We start from the raw sequence: 13312 nt of genomic DNA on the forward strand, positions 1-13312 counted from the left end.
GTTGAGGGCCCAAGAGTCCTTTTTCAGCTTCTTTTAACTTAATATTCTGAACTTTTCGCACTATTCTTAATATTTATCTATACCCAAAGATGCAGTTTTATTTTTATTCGCTAAGCTAAGATATGCTTTGTGTATCCTGAACAAGATATATTAAGTTTGCCTCGAAGTTTGCAATACCCAGAAGGAAAAGTCGGAGTCCATTTAAAATGTATAAATAAATGATCGGCGTGATAATATGTGTCAATTTAGCCATGTCCGTCTGTTCGTCCGTTTGTTTGTATATGTTTATATACGTGAACTAGTCATTCAGCTTATGAGATATCGATCTGAAATTTTACACATGTCCTTTTCTCCCTAAGAAGCCGCTCATTTATCCGAACTGCCAATAGCGGACAATTATTATCACGTAGCTGTCATACAAACTGAACGATCGGAGTAAATGGATTGTATTTGATTGATATTATTGACGAGGTAACTTCAACAAATTTTAGACGTAAAAACCATTTTTTATGACTAGGTATCTTCACGAAAGTTGGCGGATTATTGTCCAAAGCCACGGTACAATCCCCGAACATATATAATAGTTCAGACCGGATCACTATTGCATATAGCTACCACACAAACTGACCAATCAAAACCGATCGATCTTGTAAAGAGTCTTTTGTATTTGCGAAGGTTATTATAATTTCGGTGTAACCAAAATTAACTGGTTTTGCACAGTGTTGCCTAATGGTTTCAAGAATCAATTATTATTTTGTTTCATTGAGTTAAAAGACGTAAGAAAAAAATTTTGACGTAAAATAATTAAATTCAAACCGTTAATATCTTTGAAACGATGAAAAATCGTAAAAGACCATTTTGTAGAAAGTTCAATTTCCTACAAAATCTATCAAAAGAGGTATTTTTTCAAATAGTTAGTAACGAGATATGAACTTTTCAGAGCACTAATATTGATTTTTTTACCAGTCCTAGCGTATATGTATGTATATAGTAAAAATTTTAAATGCCCCAACTTGTTTAGATTTGTATTAATTTGCAACATAAATTTAATAATCTAGAAGTGACAGTTGCGGAGCATTCATAAGCCTTTTTATTGACATTTTAAATTTTTCGGCAGAGTTTTCCTAAACTATCCTTCAGCGTAAAATTGAAATATGTATCATTGAAACTATATAAGGATTTTCTGAATAACCAGAATATAGCAGTACCTACCAGATTCAGTACTTACATTAACGAATTTCTGAATATCTCAACTATTGCATACAAACTTAGGTCCAAATTAGGTGCAATTTTGGTTAAGAAATAGTCAACATTTTTTTGTTTTTGTAATTTAATGAAAAATTAATTTATTTGCTCGACCTAAACAAATTGAACTCCAACACGCTCGAGTTTATTTTATATATTTATTTTATATTGTTTATATTTATCAGTACAAAATATTGTATGTATGAAAAATTTATCTATAGTAAAACTAAAACGCTCTCCCCAAGCGAAAGAAAGTACAAGCATTTTTATTGCCTTAAAGCAAATGACAAGTCTTAAAAATAATCATCTTAATATATTTCATTTAAATACGCCATAAATAAATCGTTGCAGTTTCTCGACCAAAGAGGCCGCCACCCATGCCATTGTCGGCGTACATAATACCGAAATCAATCAACAGCCAGTAAAGTGTGCGTGGGGCAAAGAAAGCGGTGACCCCAATCACATGTCGGCCATCGCCGGGCAAGCACTGAGCCCCGGCTTCCCATTCGGCACAGCAGCAGCGGCGGCAGCGGCAGCCGCATATGGGCAACAAGTGGCCGGCTATTGGTATCCACCAGCACCGACATACCCCACAGCTGCGCCCACGCCCGCCAACGCTCTACAGCCGGGACAATTTTTGCAAGGCATGCAAGGATTTACAACCTACGGACAATTTGCTGGCTACCAACAAGGATATATGGGGTAAAGATAGACGTTTTTATAACTGAGTGTAGTTGAATTGATATGGTTAAGGAGCATATGCAGTGAATGGTTGACAGCAAGGAGGAAATAAAAATATAGATTATACAGTATATGTGCAACAAGGTGGTTCTTAAAAGTGAAAATAATATTTTTGTCAGATTTTTTTAAGCTCAACTCGCTAAGGAAACTATTATAGAGTATTAGGGTGGGAAAATATGTGTTTACAATGTATGCTATCGTAACCGAGTTTAATCTGCAATAAAGTTTCTTTTAATTATAGTCATTTACAATAATATCAGGTTCGATTATTCGATGGAAAAATTTTATTAAATTTTTTGGTATCTTCATGCATGTGTTTGTATTATGTATCATAAGCGACATTCCTAATTTCATCCATAAAGCATACAAATTTATACAATTAGGATACTTTAAACCCTAGTATTATTGAGAGTACTAGGCTGAAAAATTTCACGTGTTTGGTGCTTAAGAACCACCCTAATGCACGAGTAAACTGTATACGGACAGAAAAGATTTAATAAAATAATAAATTTCGCCCAAGTACGTATGTATGTATATGTTTAGTAGTTGTCCTCAAAAAAAGTGTATAAATAATAATTGTTTTCTGGAAAAATTAGAATAAAATATAATAATTAATATAAGAAATACCTATATCAAAAATATCTATTTGCTAAAACATATATAATTTTTAAAATCCTCCATTAATCTAATAATATCAAAAATATATACTTTTAAATCATAAACCATTTTTTAAATAACTTTCATTCCCCTCTTTTCCTCCATTAATCCAGCATGGGCGTTCAGATTCCCGGCACCTGGCAAAGTGTGCCACCGCAAGCCCCGTTAGCGGGCGCTACCGCTCCACAAATTGCACAAAGCGTCGGCAGCGGTCTGCCACAAGCCACCGGCGTTGTCGCCTATCCCATGCAACAGTTTCAGGTTAGTCCACAGGTGAGTCTACACACACGAACACACAAATATTTGAATACAGAAGAAATCCAGACAAAATTAATAGAAACGATTTAGAATGGCACGAATACAACATGTTGCTTTCCTTTTTCCGTCTTTCTGCTCTACCGATTGAGCAGCAGATATGTTTCATATGAACGTGTGTACACTAAAGCTCAGCAACGGCGACCACTTATTACAGCAGCACTAGCTGCTGACACATTGAACTAGTGAACTCTTTAGTGCTTTGTACGCCTTGCTGCCTCCCACTGCACTCATTGCACTCACAGCACCTAACTAGCGGCAAATCCCCGTGCATACACACAAGGGGTAACCCAGGGGCAGTGCAACATATTATGCGACAACATCGACTCAATGCTTACGCTTACAATTCGATTTCAATGCGTTCTTTGTGCGAATGATGTTGCCACAACGCAAATCGTAGCAAACCAACAATAACAGTACATTTACTGGCATTCACTTAGAAATACCTGTAGACATGGCATTTAGGTTTGAGTGCAGAACTTAACTCTTGTTCAGCCATTTGATCGCACGTTGACATTACTGGCCTCAATGGCCCCACCTCAATCGCACTCAGTGACAGTAAATCGTTTGAATTAACCACAAAGAAAGTTCAAATGTGTAATATTGAAAGATTTGGCGTATTAAAACAAAAAAATAAATAAATCAAAAATTTTCCTCAAGAGAAGCTTGTGAAAACCGACTGTCCCAGTTTTTGTCGATAGGAAAGAACGCTTTTATGACCTTCAAGTCATCGAGTCAAACGGTGTATATAGGACTTTAATCGGATCATCTTAACTATACTAAATAAGAGCTTTAATTCAATACTGCATTTCTTTTCTCTACTACTACTATTACATTGGCGTAGGCACCACTTACGCTTTATAGCCAAATCAACAATAGTTTCTTTTTATCACAGTTTGGCTCCAGTTGGAAATACCAAGTGAAATCACAACGCTCTCCACCTGATCTTTCCAATGGATTGAAGGTCTTCCTCTTTCTGCTTCCATCAGCGGGTACCGCATCAAACACTTTCAAAGCTGGTGTGCTTTCGTCTACTCTCGAGAACTGCTAGTGGCATCCCAATGGATGTCGACATCGTCGACGCTTCTACACCATATAACAGGAGGGGAATAAAGAGCGTTTTATAGAGTTTGATATTGTTTCGTCGAGAGACGACTTTACTTTTCAATTGCCTACCCAGTCCAAAGTAGCACCTGTTGGCAAGAGTGATTATGCGTTAGATTTCAAATCTTATATTGTTGGTGTTTTTAATGTAGGTTTCAAGATAAGCGAAATAATCTACAACGTCAAAGTTATGACTGTCAGAAATGACGTGGGAGCCAAGACGCGAATGCGCTAACTGTTTATTTGATGACAGCAGACGCATTGGCTTCTCTTCTTTGTCTAGCCTGGAGAAAACAAAACCAATAGCGCGGTTCTTAAGGCCATTGTCTGTTTTCGGAAAATATTGTACCTTGTATGTTTAGCTCTGCGGCTCTTATTATTTTCTCCAGCTTAAAGTTGAAGAATGCATTTTACTAGACCTTATATATGGAATATAATATATATTTTATATCAGTCTTTTTGAAGCACAAAAGCTTAAGAAAAAATTCGATCTTTCTATGACACTTTACGAAATTAAAGTTTAACGCCCTTTTAAACAACTCCAGAATGACGAACACCATAAACATAAAAAAAAAATTCAATCCAAAAATATATGTACATACATGGACTAAGTTCTGGAAAAAGGCAAAACCAATGAGTATTTCAATGTTTCATTAATAAGTTTTTAGTTGTCGTTATTTCGTATATTAGATTAATATAATACTCACCTGTTTCGCTAAAATAATATAAGTTTTGTTAATATTACTTGCTAAATATATTTTCGACAAAAGTCGAATTAGTAAACAACTAAAAGATTTACTTCTTCTGCTCAATTACTTTACAAGTTTCTTATCTCTCTTGACAATGGAGTCATGATGAAGCCGAAAATTTCTGACATCCATTGAGGTTATATTAGTTTAAAGTAATAAAATAAAAAAAAAAATGTTTAGCTCAATTGACTCCCATCAGGGTAGCCAGATTCAAACCCATAAATACTTAAACTCACACACATAAGTACATTGGTAAGACTCTTTAAACAACACTATTGCTATTAACCTTCATTTTCCCGCTCAATCGTTCAGACGCTGGCTCATTCATTTGTTCGGCATATGCAATCGAAAGGCGATCAGGCGAGAAGCTGATTTAGCGTCTACACGCCTTTGAGACACATGTATGCATCTATGTATGTACGCGTATCTCGCTTCATTTTGCACATTTCGGTTTAGTCGTTGCTGTACAAAGAACGCACCGCTTTATTGTTGCTAGTAGATAACAGAGTTCAGTTAGCATTGTTGTTGTTCGTTTCACTATTACCTTTCATCTCATTTTTTTGATGCAATTTTGCTTCGTTTTTGATTCTGCGACACAAAACTAGAGCGATGCAGTTTCTACGAGAAGTTACGCACAAAAATGATATGTACGAAGGTGTTTGGAAATCTTTTATTGATTCATATGTTCCGATATTGCAAATTAGCCTTCAACTTTAGGCAAATTCATGCCATTATTACCTGGCCGATTGACTGTTATACCATTAGTCCTTATGTGATTTCAGAAAGTGTCGCTTACGTCATAAAAGCTCTAGTTAGTGTTTTGGGAATGGCATGCGGTAAAGATAAAACTTTTTCCTGAACCAAAATATTAAAGTTTCCGACATAAGGCATAATGTAATCATCTCTTTGTTTCTTTCTTGACTTTCCCAGTTTTAAGAGAAAAAGGTTAAAGCTCCTTGTTGTTCTGATTTTTAACCAACCAACCTATGGTGGTTTATTTAATCTTTACAATACAAGGAAAAGTCGGTTCTGCGATGCATCAAGCTTTACTTAATCTTGAGATCACAAGGGATATGCTTACAATTACCCACTTGTGACTTCCTAAACCACTTCAGCCACTAACCTAAACGTAATCTAACACTTTAATTTCATGCTAAGTCTGTTTTAAAAATAAAATATGTTTCAAGATCAAAATCTGCAATATAAAGATTTTCAAAATCTTGGCACTCCCTAATGTTTCTACAAGTGCGCACAAATGCATATAGAGTTTCGTAGAAAAGCTAAGCCGAGACAACGAAAGTGGTTACTCGATAATAACGCGTAACATGGATGCCTTTATTGAGCGTCGAAGACAATAGGCGTAAATGCAGGCGGCTATTAGGTTCAGTTGAAAAGCAAAGGTATTACATTATACTTGTATAAAGAGGAAAAAAGAGGATAAGGAAAATTTTGACACCAAAAGGCAAAATTAATTTCAACTTCGCTTTTGTAATAAAACTTTGACTTTTCTTAAATAAGTTTCCTAAACCAATAACAAAACCAGATAATCTTCACTGAAAGAAATTTTAGACAAAAATCTGCAAAATCAAATTAATTTAGGTAATAACAAATGTAATAAAGAATAAAATTAGAAAAAACGTTAACTTCGGCCACACCGAAACTTAATACCTTTCACATGTGCATTTCTTACAGCTTAAAAAGATATTTACACTGATTTCGATAGTACAGCTTTTATTGCAGGTACATATATCCTGCTGATTCTTGAAAGTGAACACCTTCTTGGGGATAAAAGAACGTGTACAAAATTTCAGATGAATAGATGGATTCATACCCAGAAAAGTATAATATATTTCACAACTGATTTAAACTATTTAAGAAAAAATTAAAGAAAAAAATCGTATTCAAAACTTCTATAATTGTGCCTTATAATTTTGAAGTATTCGAAATATTTACGCATCAATTAGTTGTTGAGATAATAAATTAACCTAAATTTTGGTCATGGCTTCACAATGATCTCAATTGCTGCTTTGACCAATATTCCATTTTGTAAGCAGTCAATAAACTCGCTAGAAAAACGGAAGTATTTATGTACAACAAATGTTTCAATAAAAGCCGCACACGGCGTATAAGTAACATTTTAATATGAAATTTGCTCAATAGCTTTCTCTCTCTTTCTTGTGTACAACTGCAGCTTGCTGAAGATGAATGGCTAGCACCGAGCCTGCTAGTGTAGCTGCCATGATGGCCCGCATTTGCAACAACAAATGGATCAACAAATGCTGCCAGCGCTGCAGCAACAACAACATTATGTGCCTGTACCAAAGTCACTGTAGCACCGCCCATACCGGCGCCGCTGCCAACAGCTATTGCGCCGATAGCAGCAACTGCGACAACAACAACAAATGCAGCGGGTACCGCTATATTCGCAGTGCAGCCGCAGAATGCAGTGCAACAACAGCACCTAACACACTATCAGCAATGCGGTGTACAGCAGCAGCAGCATCAGCAGCCGGCGCAGCAACAGCAGCAGCAATATCACATGCAGCAACAACAACAGCAGCAGCAACACAGTCAACAGCATTTGCAGCAGCATCAACAACCACAACAACAATATTGGACATTTCAGCAGGTAACAAACAACGATTACTCCCCGCAGCATCAACATACAGCACAACAACAACAACTACAGCAGCAGCAACAAACACATTTAATTGACTTGTATAAGGAATGAAGCCATAATATAAATAGGATATTTACAGTTGAAGTGCAAAATCGTTACAACAAAGTAAAATTCGAAGAATTAAAACTGTACATAAGTATATTTTGTACGCACATGTGCGTGTGTTGGTCGGTAGTAACGACCGCTGTTTTGCAAACACCAGCGAAAAGCATCAGATATCATAATCTTATGATATGTTTGCTATAAATTTGTAACGTTAGCACTCATACAAATAACCGTTAACATGCAAATGTCGCCGGAGGTGGAGGTGGAGGCAAATATACCAAACCTAAGAGTAGCAAGTAACGACATATAGGCTTACTTATATGAAGCATATAAATATACAAAAGTAGCATTGAATGTTGTAGTAGACACGCACAATGTTGAGTAGCGATCACATGTTAGGTACGAGAGAATATTGGGTTAGCTAGAAAATCTATTAGTCGGCTCATGCTAGAAATATTTCTATGTTAATTTTGATTTATTTATATAAATTGTAGTTTGGCAGATTTATTTTTAATTTTTTTTTTTGTTTATTAATGTACATTTTTTATTACAAGCAACAAGACACTCGCTTTTTTGTACTTCAAGAGTTTATGTGACAGAGTCTATGGATTTAATTAAAGTCCAACCATTTTTTTCAGAAAACCAAAAATTCGATAATATTTTTAGGAAATCGGACTTTTTATGGCTTATCACTTCGAATACGGCAATTTTAATTCATCAAAACAAATAAAATAATAATAATAATAATGGCATATTTCGCAACACTAATTTATTCAGTTGACATCAGCGTGACGATTTTTAATACGACCGCCAAATTTGCTTTACAAAGGAATTATTTGATTTGAAAAGGCGACAATATATTACTGAATAGCACTGTGACTTCCACATCTTAAACCACTACTTATAAAGAAGTGAAAATTTACAAATCAAATAATTTTATTAGTTTTAAGGGCTTTAATCATCACTTTGCACGGCTTTGGCAGCGAGCTAAAGTTTATTGGTATGTCAAGACTTGTCTGGTCGGTAAGTTTTTGATAAAGATATTTTTAACTGATGAAAATATATATCAGTGGTTATATTTTCATGTGATTTGGTCTTATATTTAACTTGCGAAAAGTGACATTTTATTACCGATTGAAAAAATAGACACACTTCATTCTGACTGCCAGCCCTGAAAGCGATTACGTGTTATGTATCGCAATATGGAAAAAATTTTAAGTTTATACAATTTTAAAAAGTAATAATTCAACATATTTTGACAAGTTTTTAGGCCGTGAAGTTGGCTATCGAATATGAGACAGGGAAAGCTGTGAAAGCGTAAGAAAATATGCTTTATGACCGGTTTATAGTTTGAACGTTGAGTAGCGTTTTTTCTACTTCACTGAGACCCCTAAATGATACGAACTTCAAAGGAATGAGCCATGACCAAAATTTGCCGAGCTCTTATAGAACTTAGAGCACCATTAATCACTGACGTTAAAAATAATATCGATTTTCAGAATGGCAGTTAGTTTTACCCAAAAACTGAGATGGCAATAGTGCCGGAAATATTAAAGCACGAGTATTTTTGCAACACTATTATTGTCCAATAATTTTTTGTGAGAATTTTTATGAATTATTCACAACAAATTATTTTCACTTCAAGCATTAGTTGCTCAAAAATAATGAAAATATGAATGTTGTATACAAATTGGTAAGCATTCAAGCATATAAACTGAAATATTGTTACCCCGCTCAGAGTTTAACTGAATCTAAGAGGTTCACTTCGAAAAAAATTTAGTTAAATTAATTGATGACTATCCGAAGACACACGCACACACATTCCCTGATATATAAAAACTCATTTGACTGCTCTTAGTGGAGGTAAATAGCAAATAAAATATTAAAAAAAGTTAAAGCGAATATGTGTGTACTATATCTCATAAATAAGGATATATTAAATAATACCAATATATATGTTATCTGCTAATGCAATATTAACCAAACCTATAATAATTATTTTTGATAAACCTTCCTAATATGTAGATATTCATATACATATATGAGTATAATTACATAATCACACCCACACATTAACATGTGTGCTTCTGCATTTTACCAAAGTTGCTTTGCGATATTTGCAACTTCATTAAATAAACTGTGCGTAAATTCTAATTTTTCCAAATGTAAAACTTTCTTGGAATGTATGTATGTGCATAAATATTGTGAAAACACTTAGAATATTTCTAAATATAAACAAATATATTACTCTAATAGAAATACATAGCAACAACACATATGTACTTTCCCAAAACAAATGAACAAATGCAGCGAAAATCAAACAGGAATATTCAAAGAACTATATATAGAGATACATGTGTATGGAAATATATAAAGAAATCTAAAATAAACAAGAAGAAAAGGTAATACAAACAAGAATTAATGAATGCGATTAAAATTTTTTTTTCAAAATTGAAAATAACTACGTTTGCATTATTGTTTTTTTTTTTTGTTTTTTTAGTAATTTTGGTGATATTTAAAATTATATAATTATATCCATATGAGCTTTTATACCATATTCCGCTTAAAATTTGCAAATGTGTTCGCACTGCTAAGTAATTTAAATTTTTATTAATATTTTATAAATAATAAAACGTATTGACGTCCGACCATTTATTGAAGAAAAGTGAAAACTGCTCATTACAACATTATCAACATTACATAAATGTGTATAAATAGGTCAGCGAATTATTTAGGCGGGCCCGTAGCTTTTTTGTTCAGGATCAAGCGCTAGCGTTCTCATCCTTTTTATACCCTGAACAGGGTATATTAAGTCTGTCACGAAGTTTTTAAAACCCAGGAAACGTCGGAGATTCTATAAAATATATATATAACCGATAATGATCCCTTTTGAAACCTATTGGTTCTGTCAGTTCTAACACTATTCTTCTTCATCCGTGGACGCTCGATCGATTAAGAGTGATTTTTCGTTGCCAGCTTTACAATTGTTTTCTAAGTTCCTGCTTACTACTACTAAAGAGTGAAAGTTGGGGCCACATGCATATCTAGATAGTAATTTCTTTCTATTTTAAAGTAATTATTTTGTTTACAATAAGTTGGGTGTTGTTACATTAGGTCTAGAAACAGACCCAAATCAATAGAAGCGCCTTTTATAAGAATATGTGTTCTAACCAGCCATGGTACCGGTTTTGCAGGGACCATTAGCTTTATATATAAAGTATTTTACTGACTTGAGTTATATCTGCAAAGTTTTTAAAAACCTTATTGCTGCACACTACACTTCAATATTATTTTTACAGATTAAATTTATCCTCTCTTGCACATTGTGAAACGCAAATAATCTCAGAAAATTTGACATTATTGATTTTGAAAAGTTGGTCCGATCACCTAATATATTATATTTGAAGATCCCCGATTTCCTCACGGTATTATTTCGTTTAGTTCCAAAAAGAAGTAGATAGTGAAATTCTCAATTGTAAAATAGTTTCAAGATCATTTTTTTAGATGGTATGAAAAGTTTATAATGGATTACAACTTGAATAATATTAGCTGTGCTTGTGCGATGAGAGACAGTGTACTGGCCCAAAATTTTATTAAAAATTATTGACTTCAATAAATATTATTTATTTATTTTATTTTATTATTCTAGCGTATAGTCAGACACAATTGATTTCATATTAATAATTTATATTTCCAAGAACTGTAAGAAATGAAGCGAAAAGTTCTTTATAATTGATTGAAAGCAAGCAAAAGATTGTGTATGCATTCTAAGCAAAGTAATGATATATTGCAAAAAAATAACCGTTATATTTGATATACAAGTGATAAAATCAAATGCATACTAAATCAAAGTATTAAAATCAAATATGAAGCCATAAAATAGCCGATTAACAGTAAAACAAATGAAACTATTGTACATCAAATGTAATCAAAACATATACACACACACATACAAAAATACATAAACACATACTTACATAAATATATGCATAGAAGCCAATATTTGAGCAGGACAAAATTAGCAAACTGCTGCAGTCAGTTTCTATGCGCACTATTTACTTTGGCCGAAATGTGTTGTTAGCTTTAGTGTGTTGTAGCCTGATAATTATAGCAACAACAGCAACATGAAAATCGTACGCGCTGTACTAAATTAGTTTAAATAATTACATACACATATATGTTCGTAATTAATTATAAGTAACGGTTGAGAGAAACCGCCTTAGCATAAGAGTCAAGTCATATGTAAATGTAACAGTAAAATGTATGTGTAGACCTAAATGTTATGTAATGTAATGTATGTATGTAAATGCACTGCACCAATTGTTTATGTAGTTGTCTTAAGCAAATCATGCGGCAGCCGAAAGCTGTGAAAACTAACGGTAAATAAGGTGAATGTGATTAGAAGATGGCGCAATAATTTGAGGATCATGAAGAAATAGTACACGAGCACCATAGATGTTATTTGTGTATGTATGTATATGTACATTTATGCAAACTGTGTAGAGAATAGTTGAAACAAATTTGTAACGGTTTAAGTAGAGAAATGCACGCATAGCAGCCACACAGAAACAATTAGACATATTTTAAGCTGGCGAAAGTGGCTGAAATAAATTAATAGAAAATAAAAGTAAAGTATAAAAAATATACTGGCGTTAAATTATAAAAATACATATGTACATATGTACATGTGTGAGCAACAAATGTGCAAAAAAGAAAATGTGGAAATGTTAGCGTAATTTAGGCAAATACTTGAAGTTGAAAAATAAATTGAAAATAAAGAAAATAATTATTAGTATACAAATACATATATATAACTGAATATAAAATATATATTATATAGTAAAAAAATAAAATTAAAATAGTTAAAAAGCAGAGAGTAAACATTCTAACCAAAGAAACTCGCAGTTGATAGGCAGAAGTATATAGATATATATATATTTATTTACAAAAACAAAACGTATAAAGGGAAATTTGAGAAACATTTTGGCAACAAAAATTTAACAAAAAATTTTTGAAAAACAAAATAAATTTTTTACAACATTTCTGTGACATTGGTGCGCCAACAAGCCAAACAAAAAAAAAACTTACTAAAATATAATTTGTAAAAAGCTGTACTCCAATATTGAGAGAGAACTGCAAACTATTTTTTTTTTTATGCAACAAACCAAAAACTGTAAGAAACTGTAAAGAATACAAAAGCAAAAAACGAAATCCTAGGAAATTTTATGCAGCCGAAGACGCATAAAACGTTTTTGAATAAATAATAAATTTAAAAATAAATTCAAAAAACAAATATTTGAAAAAAAAAATTTTTAAAATATATAAAAATATTTATGAAAAGCAAACAAAAACATATTGATATTGTATGGTAAAAATAGCGTAACTTTATAAGTATACTCATGAAACACTATATATGTGTGTGTATGTATTAATGTACTGTTAAATAAGGTAACTAAACCAAAGAGTTTAGCCTAGATATACAAATGAGCAACAAAAAATATAAATCAATGCATTGCAAAAACTGGAGAAACAAATAGTTAATTAAAATGAAATGTAGACGCTATTGCAATAATGAAAATGCATACAAATTAATGATAATTAAAGAAAAAAGTTTTCAAGCAACAGCAAAATGCAAATGAAACTTCAAAGAAATTTAAACATTTTGCGGAGAAAATATATTTGTAAGCGCAACAATTGAAGTGTAAACATGCAACAGCAATTACATACTGATATATATATATTGCATACGATTATATAATATGAAAGTTATGAGCAA

At 32.9% G+C, this 13312-nt stretch overlaps 2 protein-coding genes across 3 annotated transcripts in view; both read left to right on the plus strand.

The window, feature by feature from the left end:
* The window catches only part of LOC106617165 (cytotoxic granule associated RNA binding protein TIA1), a 271680-nt gene extending 261699 nt beyond the window's left edge, over positions 1-9981 (plus strand). Inside the window, exons 6-8 of one of the 2 annotated variants that reach the window (XM_070105504.1) lie at positions 1597-1947; positions 2757-2904; positions 7003-9981. In XM_070105504.1, the coding sequence (XP_069961605.1) occupies positions 1597-1947; positions 2757-2904; positions 7003-7044 (541 nt within the window). In that variant the 3' untranslated portion in view covers positions 7045-9981. Of the gene's footprint in view, positions 1-1596; positions 1948-2756; positions 2917-7002 lie in introns of both variants that reach the window. The other variant, XM_070105503.1, reaches the window with a different exon arrangement.
* On the plus strand, positions 7053-7542 carry LOC138856954 (uncharacterized). The gene is made up of 2 exons (XM_070108077.1): positions 7053-7059; positions 7136-7542. Exons 1-2 carry the CDS (start codon positions 7053-7055, stop codon positions 7540-7542), a joined length of 414 nt encoding a protein of 137 aa, XP_069964178.1.
* Positions 9982-13312: the final 3331 nt, after the last annotated feature.

The sequence above is a fragment of the Bactrocera oleae genome, chromosome 2, assembly GCF_042242935.1.
Source record: "Bactrocera oleae isolate idBacOlea1 chromosome 2, idBacOlea1, whole genome shotgun sequence".
NCBI classification, from domain to species: domain Eukaryota; kingdom Metazoa; phylum Arthropoda; class Insecta; order Diptera; family Tephritidae; genus Bactrocera; species Bactrocera oleae.